The sequence below is a fragment of the Poecilia reticulata genome, chromosome 17 (assembly GCF_904066995.2).
Source record: "Poecilia reticulata chromosome 17, P_reticulata-male-v2, whole genome shotgun sequence".
Taxonomy (NCBI): Eukaryota; Metazoa; Chordata; class Actinopteri; order Cyprinodontiformes; family Poeciliidae; genus Poecilia; species Poecilia reticulata.
This window is the reverse complement of record NC_088846.1, coordinates 27,124,468-27,147,622: the sequence shown is the minus strand read 5'-3', so window position 1 is coordinate 27,147,622 and position 23,155 is coordinate 27,124,468. Positions and strand designations below refer to the sequence as shown.

General features: G+C 39.2%; 1 protein-coding gene across 10 annotated transcripts in view; it reads left to right on the top strand.

The window, feature by feature from the left end:
- The window catches only part of pard3ab (par-3 family cell polarity regulator alpha, b), a 277,414-nt gene that overhangs the window by 225,481 nt on the left and 28,778 nt on the right, over window positions 1-23,155 (top strand). Inside the window, exon 23 of one of the 10 annotated variants that reach the window (XM_008433898.3) lies at window positions 14,869-14,891. The exons of the other annotated variants lie outside the window; for them this stretch is intronic. Coding sequence (XP_008432120.2) covers window positions 14,869-14,891 — 23 coding nt within the window. The remainder of the gene's footprint in view (window positions 1-14,868; window positions 14,892-23,155) is intronic. 10 annotated transcript variants of the gene reach the window in all.

Below are 23,155 nucleotides of genomic sequence, written 5' to 3'. Positions count from 1 at the left end.
CTGATGTTAGTAATTGGGAATAAACGAGTTTGAAAGCAGTTTGTTCTCCGTCTCATCTGAATTTATTAAAAAAACCCAGCAAACTATTATTTTTGGTCTCTTTCATGAAAATATGTTTGAATAAAAAAAGGATACAGATTGGACATCCAGTCACATTTCATAAACAATTTAATGCCTTTTCTGGAACAGAGAAGATTGAAGAGACTTAATATGTTGGAATTACGGCACTAGATTAAACCTGATAAATCTTAACAGTGGTAATAACAGTCACCATTGAGTTAAAGTCACGTAATTATATTTTACTGCCATTTCTTTTTTATAACGGTTGACACATTAGCAACGTCTCAAATTGAGTTGATGACAGAATGTCTCTGTATTGTTGACTAACACAGTAAGAAGGATTATGTCTCATCTTTCAGTAATGACTATTGATGCTGGGGGGGTGCAAACATTTTAATAGCAGGCGGCGTGCTGTGATCACACCAAAAATTACCCCCCTCTGAGTCCTAATCAGGAGCCAAATTAAGAGTTGGGTATAAAGCTGCTTGAGTGTGTGCAGTAATCCAAGATTAATATTGTTTGACGAATCTGTGAGGTGAAGTTCAGAATTTTTTTAAATGTATTTTTGCACATTTTTTTGTTTAATTTCCAGTTTTGTACCTTTGAATGTTCCTGTCGTCCAAAGCTGTGATCCTCTCAGAGTACAGGGTCCTTCTTCAGTCGGTATACCGACTTGAGGAGGAGGAGGAGGAGGAGGAGGAGGAGGAGGAGGAGGAGTCCCTTTCTCTGGGAGAACCTCTGAGCTGTGGTTTGAAACCAGTCGGTGGAGGTTGCTCTCTCTGCTGACCAGATTGCATCTTGGACATTTTGAACGTTTCCTGAGGGTGTTTGAAGAGAAATGGAGAGCCCAACATGTTGATGTCTCCTGTCATTTCTAGTTGTATTTGGTTCCTACTTGAGGATGGATGGATGGTTGTTTAGACGGTTAGTCGAATTGTTGGAAGGTTGGATAGACTGTTGAATTGTTATACAGATGGTTGAATTGTTCGGATGGTTGTTCAAATGGATGGATTGTTGTTCAGATCAGTTGATGGTTGTTTGGTCAGTTAAGTTGAGGGTAGCTGGATGGAAGGACTTCTTTCTCCATCATCTCATTTTCTCAGTTTTAAATCAAACTGTGTTTCTGCAGCCTGTTTGATTCTGCTGTTTAGTTTTTACATCTTCACCTCATCAGTCATGACACCAGTTTGCTGTTCGATGAAGACGCATCAATCAGCATTTGTGTCTCCCGTCCACTAAAATGTCGCCATCATTCTTCTTCAAATGCATATTTTCGTATTTGGTCCAGTAACTTTATCCATTTGTGAGAAATGTTGTCCACAAGCCCTCAGAAGCAGACAGAATCCCTGTGAGACTCTGGAGGAATTACAGTGAATAACAGAAAACATTGGAGTCATTACTGTGAAAATAGGTGCTGCACTTGCAAACACAGAGGGATTAGAAAGAAGAAGGAGCTTCCAAAGGATGGAAAAGGGGATTTATTGTTGGTATATTTGCAGCCTCTGAGGTCATGCATCTGTTTCTCTGTGTGTTAGTGTGTGCTGAGGGACGAGTTGAGGGCCATTTCCACCCAGTATTGACCCTGTCTGATAGCTGCATGATGTCATTTGGGCCTATTTGGAGCCAGTCTGTCCGTCCATTTAAAACCCTTTGAGTTTTGGTTAAAACGAAAATAAAATCACAATCTAATCAGTTCTGGTGTTTGAAGCCAAAAACCATGAAAGATGAAACTACAGCAGAAATGTATATGATAAACTGAACCGTTTCCCAAGAAAATGCATAAAGAAACCTTTACCCAGGGTGAACTGTTGGTACTTTTACAATCTAATCCTAATCTAATCTTAAAAAAAAAAAAAAAAGTTTTTCTTGAGTTGTTGGTTATTAAAGATGAAAGTTACAACACAAAGAAGGTGCATAAAAACTAATCCAATTTAAACAGTATGTACTTTTGTTTTTTAAGACAACTATATACACAAAACTACCAAATTAGATTATCTGAAAAGAAGAGGGATAAAACTGAAATTTATAATATGAATATTAAAGATTTAAACCACATTTTAAAAGTGATCAATAAGCTGAAACATTATAGATTCAAAAACACAAGAGGCCATCTTAACATAAAATCAGATTAGTACATGATGCTCTGGAGGTAAAATTATTGCATACACCGCATTGTCTTAATACTGCACTGCGTTAGCATTGATTTGCTTTCCAGGAAAGCTTCTGATAAAACCAGTTTTTAAAGAAAAAGATGATTTATTCAAACCAAACCGAAGATTTAAGCCCTCAGCTTCCACTCACAAAAGGACCTGAAAGCAGTGAAGCCATTACCATCACAAATGTCTTCATAAAATCCACTTATGATATTTAATATTCATCAGATCCAACAATTTGCCAACATTCCTTAATAGCACTCTAGCAGAGCTCGGCCGCAGTCGGGCGAACTCTCCCAGTGTGTTGCACATTAGTGCGGTGGTAATGGCACACGGCTCGCGGGACGTTTTCCACTTTGTCTCCCGCTGCGAGCCGGATCCGGTCCGTCCCAGTAGGAAAAAACCAACGGGGGGGGGGAGAGTGGGAGTCTAAATGGGGTTCTTTTGACCATTTGGGTTTAAGCACCAGAGCAACACGCATGGCTAAGAGCTCGGTCTGACCCTAAAAGGATGCTGACCCACATTTGGTGTCATGAACGGCTCTTTGCAGCGCTCGGCTGTCAGACTGCAGTCCCGCATGTGCGACTGTGTGCTTAAGTCGCATGTTTTATGCATGCGCCGCATTGTGCAGCTCTGCCTCTTCTTACTAAGTGCTGCTTTGTTTAGTTACAGGCATCTTTTAAAAGAGTCCGGACCGAAGCACCAAGCTTCACCTTATTCTGAAGATGACGAAGAACGTGATGTTTTGCTCCAAAATGACCCAAAACAAGAAAATAAAGATCTGGTGTAGGGTTGGGCAATATGGACTAAAACGTTTTATTGCAACATTTTGCAGTATTATTGATAAGAATAAAAATGACTATTATCTTTTTTTAGGTAACTGTCTGAATGTGAGTTATCATTTATTGTATAAATTTCCTGACCTAGGAAATTTTTACAAATTTCCTAGGTCAGGAAATTTGTATAAATGTATAAATACCCTTCGCCCCTATACCCAGGTCGGACGACCGATTTGCACGTTTTAATCATTTAACAAATGATTAAAAGTTGATCATTTTTTAAAATCCCAAAAACTGCGTGTTTTGGATTGTTAGCTTTACTATTTTCTACATTTATTATTCAATTAAGGTATTAATAAATACCAATAAATATGGAAATAAGATTAAATGTTTGCATATTCGTGGTTCAAATCACACTTTTTTATTTGACAGATATCCTAAATAATTGTATTACACATGGATGTTGTTCAAGATGGTTTGCGTTTGTGGGGCTGTGATGGGTTTGTCTTGCAGACTCAACCATACAGTTACCTAAAAAATAAGAAATAGTTCTTGACGTCACTCTTATTGTCATAATAGCAGCTCCACAAAATGTTGTTTTGATTCTTTCATGCATGTCTGAGAAATCGTTTAATCTCCATGGCAACCATTCATCTGTGCAAAATGCCTGCATGGGCCTAGCTCCTCCTTCGAGGCGCAGCTCCTCCCCCCACTCAGCTCCTTCAGACTAGCCAGCAGCAATCAGCAAATACCTGGTGGAACCGCTGAGCTCATAATAGGAGCTACTTCTCGGTGCGAAGGTGGTAAAGACGTTAAAAAAGGATTAATAGAGGAGGCATGTTGCGGTGACTTCCTGAAGGCAGAGTTTCAGAAAAAGAAGTTTTTAAAGACACAGATGCCCAATTTCAAGACGTTAAATTACAAAGTCAAATGTTTTTTAATCATCTTTTATACATATATATATAGCATTTCTATAATAATTTAACATAATTTCTTGATTGTACTACAAAATGACACTGTGCCTGGAAAATACATGTTAGATATTATTGTAAAATGTGAGATTTTTTTTTCGTCGTGTGTGTGTGTGGTCTCAAGTTTTGAAAATCTTTCCGACAATTTTTAAATCTTCTTGTGTAAACAAGGAATTTGGCTTTTTATGGTACCATGACCCACTTAAACTAGAACTTCTTGAATAATGGAGAGTTCGCAGTGTCAATGGACATGTTCAGTCTTGCTGGTTATTAAAAACAACTGAAAGGTCAAATTTTTGTTTTCCTGTTAGCTACACCCTCCTTTATCCACAGTCAACATCAACTTGTCCTTTTCCACTTTCATTTTCCTGAATGACCTCCCAACCCCAATACACAGAGCTAGAGAAACACACAATACATAAATTCTCAGTTTACCAGCAGGGACTTTGGTTGTAAAGAAGGACAACGCTTTAGCCCACTGATGCATACAGAACAGAGAAGTCATTAGGGATGAAGCACACGAGTTTGCTGGAAGTTGCATCGTGTTGCAGCATCCTCTCAGACAATTTCCAGGCTCCTGTTCCTTCATTTTCCTTCCCTCCTCATCACATATTCTCCTGCTTAGTCTCCAGCGACATGCAGCATTCACTATTAATGTATTTATGCACCACTTGTTCTTCGTCGCTTGCAAACACAAAGTTATTCTTGTTTCGTTTTCTTCTCCTGTTGGAAAATAGCTGGAGCTGATGAGGGGTTAAAAGAGGACTGAGGAGATTGCTTTTCCTTTATTTGCCTCATTATCTTGGCCTTCGATCAAAGCGTTTCATTTCTAAACTCAGCAAATATGGTTAAGAAGACATAAAATTTCTCCAGTTCTTATAAAATACAACTCATCTGCTTAGAAAAAAGAAATCTACAGTTGCTGACTTTGCAGAAAAGTAAAAGTCTGTTTTTCTCATTACGATAAACGCGCAAGTCTCAACAACAAATGAACAAATGCTGTTCATGCAACACAAGATCTCTATTGTTGGTTTGAATGACTACTTATCTGCTTAGAAATAAAAAAATCTACAGTTGGTAAAAAAATTTTTTACAAAAATCTAAATCTGAGTTTTGCTTTTTGGCACTTTGTCACCAGAAAACGCGCTCGTCTCTTAGCAACCAGTTAACATTAAATACTGTTGTTCAAAAAACATGACATTTCTTCTTCTCTTTAGAAATTCTACTTGTTTTATAGTACTTACTTTTCAAGAATTGTGCAGTGAAATTTGCATTAAATTGTTTTTGTCATTGGTGAAAAATATAATGTAAAACATTCAACAGAAAAGTAAAAATCAGATGTTTACTTCGTGGAACTTCGTTACCAGAAAAACTCGCTCGTCTCTTAGCAACCAGTTAACAACAAATATTGTTATTGTTAAAAAAAATCAAGATTTCCTCTGCTCTTTTGAAACACTACTTACTAAGAATTGTGCAGTTGGTAAAATTTGCAGAAAATTATTTTATTTTTTTGGCATTGCTAGTAAATATAAAACATTCAACAGAAAAATAAAAATCAGATGTTTACTTCGTGGAACTTCGTTACCAGAAAACACACTCGTCTCTTAGCAACCAGTTAACATTAAATATTGTTATTCAAAAACATGACATTTCTTCTTCTCTTTAGAAATTCTACTTTTTATAGTACTTGCTTTTTAAGAATTGTGCAGTGAAATTTGCATTAAATTGTTTTTGTCATTGGTGAAAAATGTAATGTAAAACAGACATTCAACAGAAAAGTAAAAAATTTTTCGTTGCCAGAAAACTCGCTTGTCTCTTAGCAACCAGTTAACAACAAATATTGTTATTGTTAAAAAAACATATGATTTCTTCTGTTCTTTTGAAACTACTAAGAATTGTGCAGTTGGTAAAATTAGCAGAATTTTTTATTTTTTTTTGGCATTGCTATTAAATATAAAACATTCAACAGAAAAATAAAAATCAGATGTTTACTTCGTGAAACTTCGTTACCAGAAAACACACTCGTTTCTTAGCAACCAGTTAACAACAAATATTGTTGTTGTTAAAAAAAAAACATAAGATTTCTTCTGCTCTTTTGAAACACTGCTTACTAAGAATTGTGCAGTTGGTGAAATTAGCAGAAAATGAAAATGTTTTTGGGGGTTTTTTTGGTCATTGCTAGTAAATATAAAACAAACATTCAACAGAAAAGTAAAAATCAGATGTTTACTTCGTGGCACTTCGTCACCAGAAAAACGAGCTAATCTCTTAGCAACCAGGTAAAAACAAATTATTGTTCGTCTCAACAATTTAATGACAAGTATTGTTGATCTGCTCTATTGAAATACCATTTATCTGCTTTTAGACGAGATTTGTGCAGTTGATAGATTTAGCAGAAAAGTAAAAATCTTTTCTTTCTCATTGGTGGTAAAGCTGTTATAAAACAGACATTGAACACAAAACTTCGTGGCAGTTCGTTACCAGAAAATCCGCTCGTCTCTTCGATCCGCTGCACATTTTTCCCAGCTCCCTTGCAGCACGCTGTCCATTCACCACATAAAAATTACATCAGAGCCCTCATCTTTAAATAGCCTGTGACATTTATTGATGGACTGAAGTGGGTCCTCTCTGCGCCGGTTCGGCCCGGGGCCTATTAAAGCAATTGAGTCTTCTTTGCATTCTGCCTTTGAAGTGTTGGGAGAATGGCTGCGCCCGTCCAGACTGCGGTTAATCATTAGTCATAGCAAAGCGCTCTGCGTGAAAACGGCTGCTTTTATGGCGGCGGCAGGCGCAGCATGGGGCATCGGTTATGAAGCTCGTAGATAATGTCTTCTGCAGGGAAAGTGTGTTCGTGTGTCGTCTTTTTGTTCCCTCGGGGTATTAAGCATCACGCTGATGATAAGGAGTCGTCTTCTGTGTGATGATGTGTGATGTGCTAGTCATTAACACTCTGGGTCATGTTTCTTCCTCGTTATTTTGCTCCGGATGTAAACTTCTACAAAGGCTTTTGGCCCATGTTCATGTTCTGATGTTCAGATATGACTCCTGCCTCAAGCAACTTTGTATTTTTTTTATTATTGAACAAAACAGATGTGCAGCAGGGCTCTGCTGGGAGGCATCTGCCATGTTAACAGCTGGATTTTTTTTGGTTGGCCTCCCGAATCTGAGCTGTAAATGATGCATCTGATTGGTTTTTGTTCCACCAGACTTTTAAACCCACAGCCAGGTTCTGCTCTGTTTACTCCTGTTGAAGGGAGTCATTCCTTTCCACTGTCACCACATGCTTGGTCAGGAGGGAGGGATGTCCTTTGGATAGTAAAACTTTTTACCTACTGGTAAGACTGGGCAATATTGCCAAAGAATCATATGACATATGTATTTTTAAAGACCTTGTAAAGACTATTTTCAACATTTTACGCTGGAAAAATATGTAACAGGGATGAAAAGAAAGACGAAGATTATGAGACAAACAAAAGTCACCTGAAAGCAAAGACAAGGACGTCGAAGTTTATGTAGCGCTTGGCGGGAGAGAGGAAAGACCGGTGTGTTTTCTGGGTCTGACCCAGCGGACAGCATGACTAAATAAATTAAGGCGTCACTTAATGACATTACACCCCAATCACGCTCATAAGTCGCTTGAGTTTTTTAATCGAAAACGTGACGAATATTGCCAGGAAACGTCCCGCTTTATGAATGATGCTTCAGAAAACCAGCAAGCACTGTTAGCATCTTACAAACCAAATGCCCAGTGTAAAAAAACCCACACCGTAGTGGAGGAGCTGATGCTGCCTGCAGCGTTGGACATGGTCTCCGTCAGGCTGGATGACAAAATGCTCCAAAAATAAAAACTACCCCTCTGTCCAATGACACTATTGCCAGACGTATAAATGACAATGCTAACAATCTTCAAGATCAGCTGGTAGATAAACTGAAAGAACAACATTTTCCCTACAATTCGACGAAGCGACCGACGGCAACAAAGACTGTTTGTGTCTTATGTATGTTTTGACGTGACAAACTCCCCGTGTGAGGATCTACGTTTTTGTAAATATGTCAGAAACAGAGGGACAGCTGAAGAGCTATTTGAAATCCTGCACTGTTTCCTGACTGAGAAGGGGCTAAAATGGTAAAACGGCATCGGTGTTTGCACAAACCATGTCAGGGACGAGAAAAGGGAGTTCAGACACTCATCAAGAAGTGGAGACGCTGTGTTATACGTAGAGAAGCACTGGCTTCAAGGCCCCTTTCCTCTGAATTAAATGAGGAATGATAGGTATGGTCATTTTTGTAGAGTCTTCTCTGCCATCTGTGAGGAGCTGAACATCAGGCTGTGCTGTTTCACAGTGAAGCACGGTGGCTGTCATGAGGAAACGTTTGGTCCCGAGGTTTTGAGCTCCGAGTCGAGATAAGAACGGTTTTGGTCCAGGAGCACAAGCAGGAAGTCGCAGAACAATTTGGTGATGAGAACTTCCTGGCATTAACTGTCCTTCCTGAGTGACATAATTGGAAGGCTTAACGAACTGAATCTACAGCTTCAACGGAAAGATAAACGCCTCCCTCAGGCCACAGGCAGGATCAGCTCTTTCACTCGAAAGCTTGCAATGTGGGGCCGGCCACTTGGTGAAGCAAATACTGATTCATCCGAGAACCTGCATGAGTTTGTTGACGCTCCTGACCATGACGCCACCTCAGTGATTCCCTGCATCAAGCAGCATGTTTCATCATTGATTGGATTCTTTGGAAAGTACTTCCCTGACGACAGCTCCCAGTTTGACTGGGTCAGAGATCCTGTCAGTGCACCAGCTCCTACTGGTTTCAGCTCTGCAGAGGACATGACATCTGAGTTCACATCACTGAGTGCAGAGAGGCTGTGGACATCATGTCTTTGAGTCTGGCTTATAGAGAGGGATAGAGACTGGCACTACCAACCAAATACAGGCCTTTTTTTTCCAACGGTGACCAGTTTATTCAAGTATTCTGAGAGATTCTGGACTTTGTTTATTAAATTTTGTGATTTACTACAGAGTACAACCTTTTCTGCACAGTGTTGTGTATTTTTATCTTGACTCCTTTGTTCAGAGTCTGATTCTTGTGGTTTTCTGTGTGTGAGCGAAGAAATCAAAGCATAGTTTGGTCATGTCTGACGTCTTTTAATCTACTTTTTGTTTCCTCTTCCCTGTAAATAAAAACGAATTGTTTCACCAGCTATTCTATCATTTAGAGATGTTTGGTCAGGACCAGCGTACATCTCAGTCGCCCTTCCTGAATCTCTGCTGACTGTAGTTATCTGAAGGATTTCAGTCTCTGCAGCAGTTAAATGTCACTCCCAGTTCGTTCAGCTGCGTGTGCGATTGCAGGAAATGGGCATCATGGCTCCCAGTCTTGTCTTCAGCTCAGCGTGGCTCCCACCTCGGGTTTCCCACATGGAGAGCGGAAAATAAAGGAAGTTCCTCCCCCCGCTGTCGGCTGCTGCCTCTTTTTCTGCGGATAGTTTTTATTTAGCACAGAGAAGCTGAGGAGAGTCAGAACTAAAGCGTAGTAAAGCCGTCCCACTGTGCTCTATTTATTAATCAGAAACATGCAATAAAAATGATCATAACCTTTATATTAGAGCTGAAACAGTCTTGATTCGTTAGTTGATTAACTGTAAGAACACTATTATTCCACATCCTTTTGATTATATCACTTTCCTAATTAAATTACATCCCAAACAAAAACATTAACCGTGCCAGAAAATGTTTTATTTCATCTTAGAAAGTTATTTTTTGCCACGGTTAAATTTTTTTCCATTGAGTGCAGCTCATAGTTTTCACATAATATTGGTTTATGTAGGGCTTGAATGCTCGTCTGTTTTAAAAGTTTTCCCGCCTTTTTCCAGAGGGAGCAGAAAGGCGGGAATCACCATAGCAACAAGTGCTTCAGTGCTTCTCACTCAGCAGGTCTTTTATTTTTTTCTTTTTAAATATAATCGACTAAAATTCAAGTTCAAAATTACTGATTGGATGAGGAGAATGATGTTGATTTTCTCCATTTGATACGTCATGTAACCTATTTTAGTTTAGCGATTATAAAACGAATAAGATGGTTAAGTTTATTTTTCCCATCTGAGTTAAATTAAGCGAATGTTTCTTGGATTCTCCTCCTCCTTCGTTCCCCTTTAATAAGTCTTAACTGCGTTTGAGATTAAGAGACCTCCTGTTTCAACAGCTCCAAAGTAATTACAGCCAACCCACTTTCACTCTTCCACTCACACACGCACACAAAGCCCCAAAAAGTTGCTCCCATATTTAATTAAATGCAATCATTTCACCATAGTGGGGGGAAAAAAGAAAAGGCTTATTAATCTAATTAGGAGACTCTCCAAGCTCTTTTCTGGAGCGTGTTGGAGATTGGAGCAAAGTGTGAATCTACATGTTTGGATCTTTTATTTCAGTGCGCCGCGTTTCAGCGGTGATATGCATCGGCCTTTTTATGACGGCTCTGTGCTGTGAATACGGCCGGCAGCTGCTGTAATAACCACGGCCCGGACAAAACTTAATTATTTCTTTCAGCTTCCATTTGCTTGAAGCAAATTAGCCAATGCGAAGGAGTGAATCAGTAGTTGAGCAGCAGGACATGAGCTCTGGTTTTGTGACGGAGTTGGTGAAATTTTACTTTGATCTTAGACTTGCTTTTTATCATTTGATTTTACTCCAACAGCAGCTGGATGGTTTGTTTTTATAGTCTGTGACCCGGTTAAGCCACCATCGAATTGTATCTTGGGATATAATATTTTCATAACATACCCCTCTCTGGTCAGTGGACTGTTTTTCCATAGTCATATCTCTAAATGAGCTACGCTGCTACATTTTGTATTACAAAAGACTAAGATTACCTTTATCTGTTTTTAGCTTTCAGCTTCAGTGGAGAGACTCTCCATCTACTTCTCCAGTTTTTCCTTGTTTTTCAGTAAATAAGAGTCTATTTAAAGTCTTTGTCATGTCAGTTTGTAACGACGCAATAAGTCGCCTCTGATTGGTACCATCTTCTTGAATCATACACACAGGAAACCTTTCAGATTAAAGGGATAAAAATTACCTGATGTTTTCAAGATGTCAGACCATCACACTCCCTCTCCGTATTATGCATGTCCTGTTTCATATTACGTCCACTTGTTGACTTTTGACTAGAACCAGACGTCTCCGTGCTGCTGGTCTTTCTGCTCCGGACATCAACCGGCGTCAAACTGCCAGCCTGTTGCTCTCATGGGTGGAAAAGGAGGAGGACAATTTAGGATGAAGGAGACGGAGGAAAGCTTTTCTTTTTATTTTTCATTTTCCTCTGTTCTCTCCAGCAATCTTGGGAAATGTTCTTGAAGAGAAGGAAGTTGGAGTTTAGTGGAGAAGTTGGAGTGATGACAGCTCTGTTGCCTCGGGGAGAAAAATGTCTTCAGTTTCTCTCTTCCTAGATATTTTTTTCTTTCTCTATGATGTTTTTTTAGCCGAATTTTAAATCCTCGAGTGTTTTAAGTCGGTTTTCTGCTGCTTTTTCTTGCCTTGTTGAACTACATTTGCAGTGGCTTGTAAAAGTCCTCATACCCGATGAACCTTTACATATTTTGTCACTTTACAACCACACACATATATTTAATTGGAAATGAATGTGGAATACCAACACAAAGTGGTGTTCAACTGTGAAATGGAGATCTCGCCCCGTTCTCCCTAAAAAGCTGATAACTATCAATGACTACCATTAGTTTTAGCTAACAAGTTGTCAACATAACATGCTAAATCTTAAATATGCACGTGATAAGGGTCTCAGTGCTTTGCTAGTAAATGTCAACACTATAACAACTAGATAACAAGGTCAGGAAAAAGTTTTAACTAAAAAAAGTATAGCGAGGAGGAGGAAAGTAGTTCAGCTATGCTAGCTTGACTATGACAACTGTAACATGTAGATGTGCTGTGGAATTCTGAGTGTTTCGGTTCAATTAAAAAACATCAGAAAAGGCGACCCACACACCAACTCTGACAGAACATGAAAGAAGTAGGGGTTTAAGTTAGCTAATCTACCGCCGATGTGTTAGATTAGCTAATAGCAGTAGCTAATCACTTCTTAATAATCTCAAAATGAGCATCAAGGAAAAAAAAACATAAAATCGTAAATGTTCTTTGGATGGTAAATGTTTGCATGTTTTTTGGTGTTTAATCTTGATACATGTTAGAGGCGTTGTTGTCAGTTGCTACGGCAACAAGTCTGTTTGTAGCATAGCCAACAAAGAGAATGAGGAAAAAGAAGAATGAGTGTTTTCCTGTGTTATTTTCCCTTTCCTGTGGAGCACTAAATTAATAATACCTACACCTCCAGGTTTCATTTTGTTAACTTGATTGTTCTACAGAGGCAATGAGGCTACGGATGGCAAGGAAAAGAATCGCCTTCATGCCCTCCAACGTTGTGTGCATGTGCAAAATCTCCAGATGTAAACAATAACATGCAATGTGTTTACGCTACTTTATGTTCATATTTCACCTTAAATTCCTGTGAAATATGTTTGTTTGTGGCTGTAATGTGCAACCTGAGGTGACTGTTCCTAGACAAACACGGCTTCAGACTACAACTCCCCTTTCTCTGGTACTCCAGTAGACCTTTTTCATTTTTCTTCCAGTGTCCTAATAGAATTTGAATAGTGGACCTGCCAGTCCCAGCCAGGACCTATCGATCCCTTCCAGCATCTTTTCCTCCCCCCTTTAGGATAATGGATTGCCATCACGTCCTCTCTGAGCTCCAGCCCCCTTCCTCAGCGCCTGTTAGTACAAATAATGGCTAATCAATATGCGCTGGAGTCCCTGCAAATGTCGTTTTAACACTTGATTTATGCCGAGCTCTTTCTTAGTCCGTTTGCTTACCAGCCGGTCAATTTCACCAGTCGCAGTAAAGTCCTCATCTGGACCTTAAAGATGAATACTTTATCTGGACTTTCACACAGTTGGTAAACAGCCTGGCGCTTCGGCCTCTGACTTCGACATGCAGATTGGGACAGATTGTCGATCTGAGATCATCGTTCAAACTCTAATGGCTGATCACTCCATCAAGATGGGATTTTTCTCAACTTTGTCAAGTCTGCCGCTTTAATCATGTTGTGTTTGATGTTTCATCCATACGCGATCGCTGCAGCTAATGCGATTTAACGAGCGGGGAGGTCCGGCGTTAGGGATGAGTCGGCTGAGCGGCAACGAAAGCTGACGGGCCAAATATGTCAGAGTTCCTACGTTGTCTGGAGGAGTCAGTGCTGGATGAAAAAGAGGAATGGGAAGATGCTTGTTTTTCAGAGGTTGTACTCTGCCTCCGTGTCTAAAAGTCGTATCAATCCATTAGTTGGTATGTTGGCCATTTAAACGTCCGTCTGTTTGTCCAGTTATCCATGTTCATCCACAATTTTATCTTTCTGAAGTCTCTGTTTGTTCATCCGTCCATCTACATTTCCATCCATCCATTCATCACTCTACCTGCCCATCTGTCCGTCCATCCATCCATTCATCAATTCATCACTCTACCTGCCCATCTGTCCGTCCATCCATCCATCCATCCATTCATCCATCACTACCTGCCCATCTGTCCGTCCATCCATCCTTTCATCCATCCATCTGTACCCATCCATCCATCCATCCATCCATCCATCACTCTACCTGCCCATCCATCCATCCATCCATCCATCACTCTACCTGCCCATCTGTCCATCCATCCATTCATCACTCTACCTGCCCATCTGTCCATCCATCCATCCATCACTCTACCTGTCCATCCATCCATCCAAACATCCATCCATCACTCTACCTGCCCATCTGTCCGTCCATCCATCCAAACATCCATCCATCACTCTACCTGCCCATCTGTCCATCCATCCATCCATCCATCTGTACCCATCCAATAATCCATTCATCCATTCATCACTCTACCATCCATCTATTGATCCTTCCATCATTTTTCTTCGTCATGTTTCAAAATCAAAGCTCAGCCAAGATATTTGTCCAAAATTCCCATTAAATATTTTCTATTTACACCTTAAAAGTTAGTGAATTGACAGAAAACTCTACAAAATCTGTGATTTTAATGTAAAAAAAAAAAAATCCAGCTTGTCAGATTTTATATATGTTGAGGTCAAGCACCAAATTCACTCAAGATTGAACAATAATATGTATAATGTTTCATTATAATTGACTGAGACAATTTTCCTGGCTTAAAACGAGCTTGAAAAGAAATAAAAATGCAAATAAACAAATGTAATATTTTTGTAAAAACGATCATTCTTCCTAGACCTTTATGTGATGCACCCAAACATACTCTGGTTATATGTAAATGTCTGTTTAAGCTGCATTTAAAGTCTTGCCTATCGGTTAAAACTTGACTACCTGCTAACACTGACTGCTCAAAAGTTATGGAGTAATTACTGCAGAAGCTTCCAAACAACAAAAACAGGCGGTGCATTTAATATCCAGATTATCATTTCCACGTTTTGAAGCACAATGTGTCAGAAAGTTTTGGTTTTACTCCCAGTTTGAACTCTTTCGGCTCCTTATTTGGTTTCACTTTGTATCACTTAAATAACAAGTAATCCTCAATAAAAAGGAGCTTATGCATTTTTTAGTGTCTTTTCCGTATTTTAACATTTAATGCCACATGTATCACATCCTGATTAAGTGTGCTAATCCCTCCAAAAAAACACAAGATTTGGCTGAACACGCTCCATCATTAACACTAATCCATGCTCCATCCCTGCCATGTTCCCTCGTCTATTTCAGGAGCTAATTTCTCTCAGTTTTCCCTGTTGAAGAGAACACTTGTTGGACTAAAATAACGCTTGCATCCTATCAAATTTTCTGGATTTTCTTCTTTTTTTTACCGCTTCGTGGACGACGAATATTCCAGTGATCGCACTCTCACAGAAGCAGGTAATGGCAATTATTTATACGGTAATAGCTGTTGTAGTTTTACTTCCTAGTTGCACTAAGTAGACGTTTTCCTGGATTGCGCGATTGCATTTGCATATATAGCTGCAGGTGGTTTGTTTGTCTCGCCTGGGAGGAACAGGAAGGTGGAGATTTGCAGTTCAAGGCAATGCAGAGGAATTAGTCGCACAGCTCATTACAGATGATTGCTTTTGTCTGCACACGTATGTTCAAGTTGGTGGTAATTACAGGTCATTGCCTTGTCCTTTTGTGGCAAATTTTACCATGGAGACACAACAAAGCTGCATATGCAAATGGAGCTTTTATCCAGAGACGGTTGCAAAATTGCTCCTTTGCAACAAACTTCATGGAAATGACAAATGCTGAACATTTGATTGGATTTTCCTATGAAACTGGCATCATGACAAGTTGTAGCATGTTTTTGTTTTCAATTTGTCTGAATGCTACCTCTTCTCAGTATCAGAAAAATCCTACAAATTCAGGTAGATTTAGTGTATTTTGTCTTTAAATTATTTACCCTTTAAACCAGTTATCATTCATTGGTGGACACACTTATGCTAATGTCTTGTTTAGCGTCTTAGCGCTTTTGCTAACTTTGAAAATGTTTAGCCCACTTAGCTTCCCCTAAATTAATTTTTACAGATGTTTTCTAAAGTGCTTACTTACTTGGCTGTTGAAATTTTGTTAATTGTTCAAGTTTACGGCTATATTAATGCTCTTATTTTGAAGTTGAAGACTGTTTACCCAGCAGAAAATAAATTTAGGAAAACCTAAAAACATTTTTTCAAAGTTAGAAAAACACAATAAAATCTAAATGAAAATGTATTTTTGCCATTAGTAGACGTGTGCCCACTATTAGCTTTTACCAATTATATATCTGTATTTATTTGTTGCTATACTTTTTAAGCTAATTATCAAGAAACTATAACTGAAATCAGCCTCAAAGCATCCAACTCAGTAATGAAAAAAATATGATAAAAGTGTTTTTATTTTCATTATTATTTTAGATTTCAGTTTCTTAAAAAGAAATCATAAAATTATTTTTAGTTCATACTTGATCACACTTTATAAATATGTTTTAGATTTTGGATCTGCTTCATAGATTTGTGGGCGGGGCCTCATCTACCACCAGCCAATCAGAGCAGAGCGTGACTCTTTGCTGTAGCAAATAAAACCACTTGTCTCCATTTTTAGGGAAATCACTTAAAATATAAAATATAACAACAACAAAGTTGTAATAATCCCAAATTAGCCAAAACTTAGCTTGTTTTTGCTCATGTTTTGGAGGATTTTTTTATGTTTTTAGCTTCTTATAAGATATTTTTTGATGGCTTTAGATTTACTCTCTGAGTTAAAGAGTTGCCATTTTGTGTAGCCATTGATTTTCCTTGTAGCTGGGAGCTAGTGCGATGGATAAAGAAAATCTAAAGAGAAATGGACTGGAATAAATTTTATTCCAGTCCATTTCTGGACCTGCAGCAGATATAAAAATCTAGGAGGCTAATAAACGAAGGATAAAGTGCTTTAATATGCACAATCAATTCAACATCTCCAGCCTGGGCAATACGATGTAAAATTTATTAGAAGTGATTGAAGAGCTTTATTCCTGGACAAGATGGCCACCATTAGACGCCATTACACAGCAGCTCAAACAATATGATTAACAGCGCTTCAGTCAGGAGTGAGGGGCCCTGAGGATCCTTCCCCTGTCTGGTCTGAGCCTTTAAAATGCCCCTCTGTCGCGGTGAAGTCACTCCCAGATCAAACAATCATTGGTCTTTCTGTTGGAGCTACATGGGCTCTCCGCTAATGGCAAACAGGCCTTTTAAAGTGGCACTCTTAAGCCAAGTCTTACCCATAATGCCTTATTTATCGTCCCCTGGCTCGCTGTGAAACCAGTCTGTGTCAGCAGCTGGCTGCAGGATCTCCAGGGATTAATTCACTTCATGCCAGGACGTAGTCTGCACCCCCTCGCCTCCCTCTGTTAGCTTCCCAGCAAACAGAGCGTCATGCTCTGCATTCACACGTCACAAAATGCTTAAACAGGAGATTAACAGGTGCTTTTAGATTTAAAAGTGAGCTATTATGCGCCCTTGAACAATTTATGATATGTCTATGCGCTGTACAATATGGATAATGAGATTTTAGTCTCAACTTTTCTGTATTTGTAGTTGTTTTAGGACCTCTTGTCACTTTAAATCCAAAGAAGCTGCTGCTGGCCACGCCCCCTCAACCCAACGTTCACATATGAAAATGGCTGCAAACAGATCCACAATTATACAACTGTACATCTATGAAAAGCATTAGTAAGGCCTCCTGCACAACCAACAAGGATGTAGCAAGTGGTTTCTGGATGGAAAGTCAACAAGAAAACACTTGTCTTTTCCAGCAGCCATTGTACATTGTGCAGTGGCTGCTTGGGTTGCTAGGTAACGTCCTTCACTGGAGTTGCTAGGTGAGGGGTTCTCCTGCTGATTTGTGAAACAACTCATTTTCCAGACACCAAAAATATTAACTTATTGCCAAAAACATTAAGTTAGGGCGTTTTTTTTGTTTCTAGAAGCAGTAGAAACCCAAATGAAAATACAAAAACATACAAAATATGTAATTTGCATTGCTACTTGAGACATAATTGTCAAGTTGAAAGTACTTCAGGGCTATGAAACAATTATTCTTCTTTTACTTAAAAAATGCAAAGCCAGCTTACCAAACATGTATTTTATTTAACCTTAATTTAGTAGGTGAGTTAAGAACAAATTCTTATTTACAATGACGACCAAAAGTGCTGGAGGTCTGTTTGGGTTGCTAGGTAACGGGTCTGAGCTTGGCTGGGGTTGCTAGGCAAGGGGTCTGAGCTTGGCCAGGGTTGCTAGGTAACGGGTCTGAGCTTGGCCGGGGTTGCTAGGCAAGGGGTCTGAGCTTGGCCAGGGTTGCTAGGTAACGGGTCTGAGCTTGGCCCGGGTTGCTAGGTAACGGGTCTGAGCTTGGCCGGGGTTGCTAGGTAACGGGTCTGAGCTTGGCCGGGGTTGCTAGGTAACGGGTCTGAGCTTGGCCAGGGTTGCTAGGTAACTGCTCAGTGCCCATGGAATGTGACTCAACAATTGAAGGTTTTGAGGCGGCTCATTTTCCAGACACTAAAATTGTTAACTTATTGCCAGAAAACATCTGGGTGTTTTTGTTTTTCTCAGACCCAAATGGAAGCACAGAAATGTGCATAATGTGAATTTTAAAGCCAAACTTCCTCACACATCCCGACCCTTCTGATTTCTTTCAAGTCTCCACTGAACTCTTCGTCCTTATATTTAAATATTTTTGTCTTTTTCTTTCCCTCATCCTGTCCTTGGCTTGTTGTCCCATAACCTCTCCAGCTCAGCTTTTTTCTCCCACTTGAATTGAAAGCGAATGAGGATTCCATATCCAGAAACCGTAAAGGCTTTTATATTTTCCTCCTCTGGGTGGAAAATCCGCAGAAAGCTTCGCCTACTTTCATGTCCTGTTAAAAGTTGGCAGTGGAAGCACGTCTTGAATGTTTCAGGCACGCATGGTTATAAATTCATTTAATTTGGCATTAACAGCATTGGCATTTGCCTCAGTAAGCTTAGGCCCAGGCTCTGTGGAGTTGGTGCATAAATTGAAGCGTTTATTTTCCGTTTCTCTGTTTGTTTCGAACGGAAACGCAAAGGAAAGATGGAATTAGGTTTACATTTTTAATTTTCTCTGGCTCTTTTGTTCTTTATCGGCCGTTATCGTCACCCTACCTACCATTATCCTTCCACCTCTTCTCTTCCCTCTGCGGCTCTTTATCTTCCACCCTCAGCCATCTTCCTCTGCGCCGTCTTCAAACAGCGATCCCGTCTCTGGATCTTGACAGCGCTCTCTGGATGGTGAGCACCGTCCCTGGAGGGATTTGAACCGTGGCGAGCAGCGCTGATGGGTTGTCTGATAGAGGCCACGTGATGACGGCCTTTTGAGATTTCCATGGGTGCTCTTTGATGGGGCATCTTTCATCTAGGCGTCTTTTTATTGCATCAGGCTGAGACACGGCTCCGTTTGGAGATTATCTTTGGTGGCCTTGTCTTTAAAATTCCTAATTCTTAAAAATGTTTGAGCTAAATATAGTTAAGGTTGTGGTTTTAATTCATTTTTGTCCCACTTCTAAACGAAATTATCATCTTAAAACAGTTTTATTTTCACTTTTTCAGGTTATTTTTTACTAAAAACGTCACAGGAAACATGAAAATGATTCTTAAAAGAACTGGCAAAGTCTTAATGACTGTTTTTAGGTTCTTAAAATTATCATAAAACAGATTTAAAAAAATATTTTAATTCAAAACTTTCATCTGAAACATGAAGATGCGTATGTTTAAATATTTTTTTTATTCTTAAGAAGAACTTGAGTTTTAAAAGTGACTTTTTGTTTGTAGGTACATGAAATTATCATCTTAAAACAGTTTTATTTTCACTTTTTCAGGTTATTTTTTACTAAAAACGTCAGGAAACATGAAAATGATTCTTAAAAGAACTGGCAATGTCTTAATAATGACTGTTTTCAGGTTCTTAAAATTATCATCTTAAAACAGATTTAAAAAAATATTTTTATTCAAAACTTTCATCTGAAACATAAAAATGCATCCGTTTAAATATTGTTTTATGCATAAGAAAATTGACTCTTTGTTTGTAGGTACATGAAATTATCATCTTAAAACATATTTTTACATTTTCCAGTTATCTTTACTAAAAAACAATTCATCTAAATCATGAAAGTGTGAATAAATCTGTTATTTTATGAATAAAAAAAGTCTTAAAAATGTCCAATTTCTTTGTAGGTATATAAAATTATGATCTTAAAACATTTTCTTTACATATTCAGGTTCCATTTATTTAAAAAAAAAAATCAAACATGAAAATCTGTGATTGTTTTATTAATACAAACCGTTTCAGAGTCTTAAAGGTGACTCTTTGTTGGTTTGCTCTGACGAAGCAAAGAGCCGCAGTATTTACCTCCTGCAGCCTCACATGTTGTATATAAACACACGCAGACACCCTGGGTGAATTCGCCCTGACAGGACGGCTGTCTGTGCCGTCAGGCCTCCATCCTGAGGGACTCCTGCTGCTCCTCCTGCCTGCCTCCAAGACGTTTTGACAGGAGTCTGGAGCTTTTTTCTGCAGGCAGGCAGGCAGTCGCCTCAGTGGGGACCTGACTGCTTTTATTTCCCTCCTATATGCTCTATAGAAAAAGGTAGATAAGATATGAATTATTCAGGGCTGAGAATCCTACAGCACCCTCAACAATTACTGGCACAGCTGGTAAACATGAGGAAAAAGGCAAAAAGATTTCTGCAAAAAAACACTCCAGGAGTCTGAAATGGCACAAAGTATTAATATCAGGCATTTTAAGGCCTTATTTTGTTAAATCTGAAACTTAAAACGTTTTAAATGCGGCTATATTTTGCCCTGCAAGGTCTTAAATTACCTTTAGTTGTTTATAATGTTTAAATTCCTTCACTTTCTCACTTTTATGTTTAAACTCTTATGCGCTACACTTAAAGTGGATGAGTTACCACCTCCTCCTCCTCCCAGCTCCTTCAGACTAGCCTGCAGGAATTAGCAAACACCTGGTGGAACTGCACATCTCCTGAGTTCATTATCGGAGCTACTTCTCAGTTCATCGCTGGTAAAAATGTTGTTAAAGGGTTAATAGAGGAGCCATGCTGTGATGGTCAGAAGGTTTTAAAGAGACAGAAGCCCAATTTCAAGGCGTTAAATCGGGAAGTAAAAATTCTTTCAAGTCATATTTGATGTATTCAGCATTTTTACACCAACTGAATGTGACATAGTTGCTTGTTTATGCTTTAAAGTGGCGCCGTGTGACTGGAACTTTCCCTTTGAACCCACTGATTTTCCGCCCTGCGACCCAGTCGCACCAGTAAGCCTAAAGTGGAGTTTCATTTGAAAGGCAGGAAGTGAAGGAACAGTGCGATTTGGACAGGTGGACAGCAGCTTAAAGGAGGAAGCGTCTGCACCCCGCATGTTTCATGATGGGCCTCTTCTCAGCCGGCAGTCTGGAAGAGAAGCAGGAAGGTCCTGCCTGCTGGTTTTAATGGCTGCAGCTGGTTCAGTGGGATCCTTCCAGTTCAGCTTTCCCCGGATTTCCTCCAAGATGATTTTTAGAAGTTTTTGAGATTTAAAGGTACATAGTGCCATTTTATAGCACAGTCAAGCAATCAGTTGTTATAAATATCAAATGTAACTTGAAAGAATTTTTACTTCCTGATTTAACGCCTTGAAATTGGGCCTCTGTCTCTTTAAGAAGCTCCTGCTCTTTCTGAAACACAAAATTACAAAGACATAGAAAAGCAACTGAGAAAACCAGTAACAAACTTCACATTTTGATGAATGCCATCACCTAAATCATCAACACACATCAAATAAGTTGATAGACTTCATAATTTAACACCTTGAAATTGGGTCTCTGTCTCTTTAAGAAGCTCCTGCTCTTTCTCAAACTCCGCCTTCAGGAAGTCATCACAACATGGCTCCTCTATTAGCCCTCCAACAATGTTTTCACTGAGAAGTAGCTCCTATATTGAGCTCAGCAGATGCCTAGCTCCACCAGATGTTTGCTAATTGCTGCTGGCTAGTCTGAAGGAACTGAGGAGAAGTCGCGAGAAGCTCGGTAGCTTGGAGTAGGGGCTAAGTCCACCCAGGCATTTTTTCAAAGCTGAATGGTTACCATGGAAATTAAAGGTTTGATCAAATATGCCTTCAAGACTCCAGGTTTGTTTTTGATGAGGAATAACGTTATAACATGATGAAAAGCTCCATAGAGCAAATTTCACATCGTACTGCCCCTTTAAGCAAACAGATGTGAGTTTGTACGCCTAACATCTGCTGCGCTGTAACAGTTTGGGAGTGTTAAACAATCTGCAGTTAATGTTAAGAGGATTATCACGTTTTATTTCCCTCTGAGCAGAAGGAGCTCTCGCTAAGCGTTAGCTCTGCTGCTAACGGAGAAGAAAATGAGATCAGAAGCGATTCCTCTCTTTTCAGCAAATGTTTCATGAAGCTAATTAGAGGGTTTCTTCTGCTAAATTAATCACAGACTGACACAAGGTCCAAAACCTCTGCAGCCGAGCGGTGCAGCGGCGTCTTCCCCGCTCCCACAGCTACGCTGGGAAAGACCCGTTTTGGTTCTGGCGAGCCGGCTCTGGTTCAGGAACGCTATTTTTACCAGCAGAGTGAAAACCACTCATCTGCATGTGTGGAGAGGCTGTTCACTGTGATCTTAGTGGTTTATTGTATTACACAACAATATGGTGACGTTTTGTCACGGGTCAGGATATTTTTGGACTCTGATGCTGTTGAATACTGTGCAAAAGTCTTAAGTCATCACCGTTTTCTTCATGTTTAGCTGTAGTTGTAGTTTAGTTCTGCTTTTCTGTCCGGTAAATTTTCTGAATCCAGACATAATTCTCTAAATGCCGTCTTTATTTTGCTCCTTAGTCTCTTTTTACCACCTGTTTCATTCTGTTTTTCATCCATTCTTTCTGCCTTGTCCTTCTGTTGTTTTTCTTTCTTTTTGTTTTTTCTTTGTATTCACTTCTGTTAGTTTATTTCCTCTCTTCTTTGTCTCTTTTCTTCCTCCTTTGTGATTTTTTTTGGTGTCTTTTTTGACCCCTCACCACAATTTGATTCAATTCAAACTTTTTGTATCCATAGTTGCATGAAGTAAAAATATCACAACATAAAAACACCTACAACACCTATATTTTTGAAATATAAATATACCACATTTTTACAGACTAAGTCACTTTTTTCATGGTTTTGCTGGTCCTGCAACTTCTTTTTCCTCACATTTTTGACTGATAAAACTTACTGCCTAGAAAATATGTTAATAGTCATGAATGGCAAAAATCTACCCATCCAGAAACACAATTGATGATCCATCTAATTAGGAAATTGTCAGTGTTTTTATTATTAAACAACAGTGCCAGACAATTCTTATGACTCAGCTCTAATGATCTACATATCCTTCCTATAAATACTTTCAACTTTCCCAACTTTAACCCAAATGTCAAAGTTTGGATTCCACCGAGCTTTAAGGCGACGTATTATGCAAAATTCACATTTTGAATATTTTATACTAACTTTTAGTCATTAGAAAAACCACCCATCTGTTTTTTAGGTATTAAGTTAATGTTTATTCTGAATGTAACTTCACAAACTAGAAGGCGATGCCCCGTTAC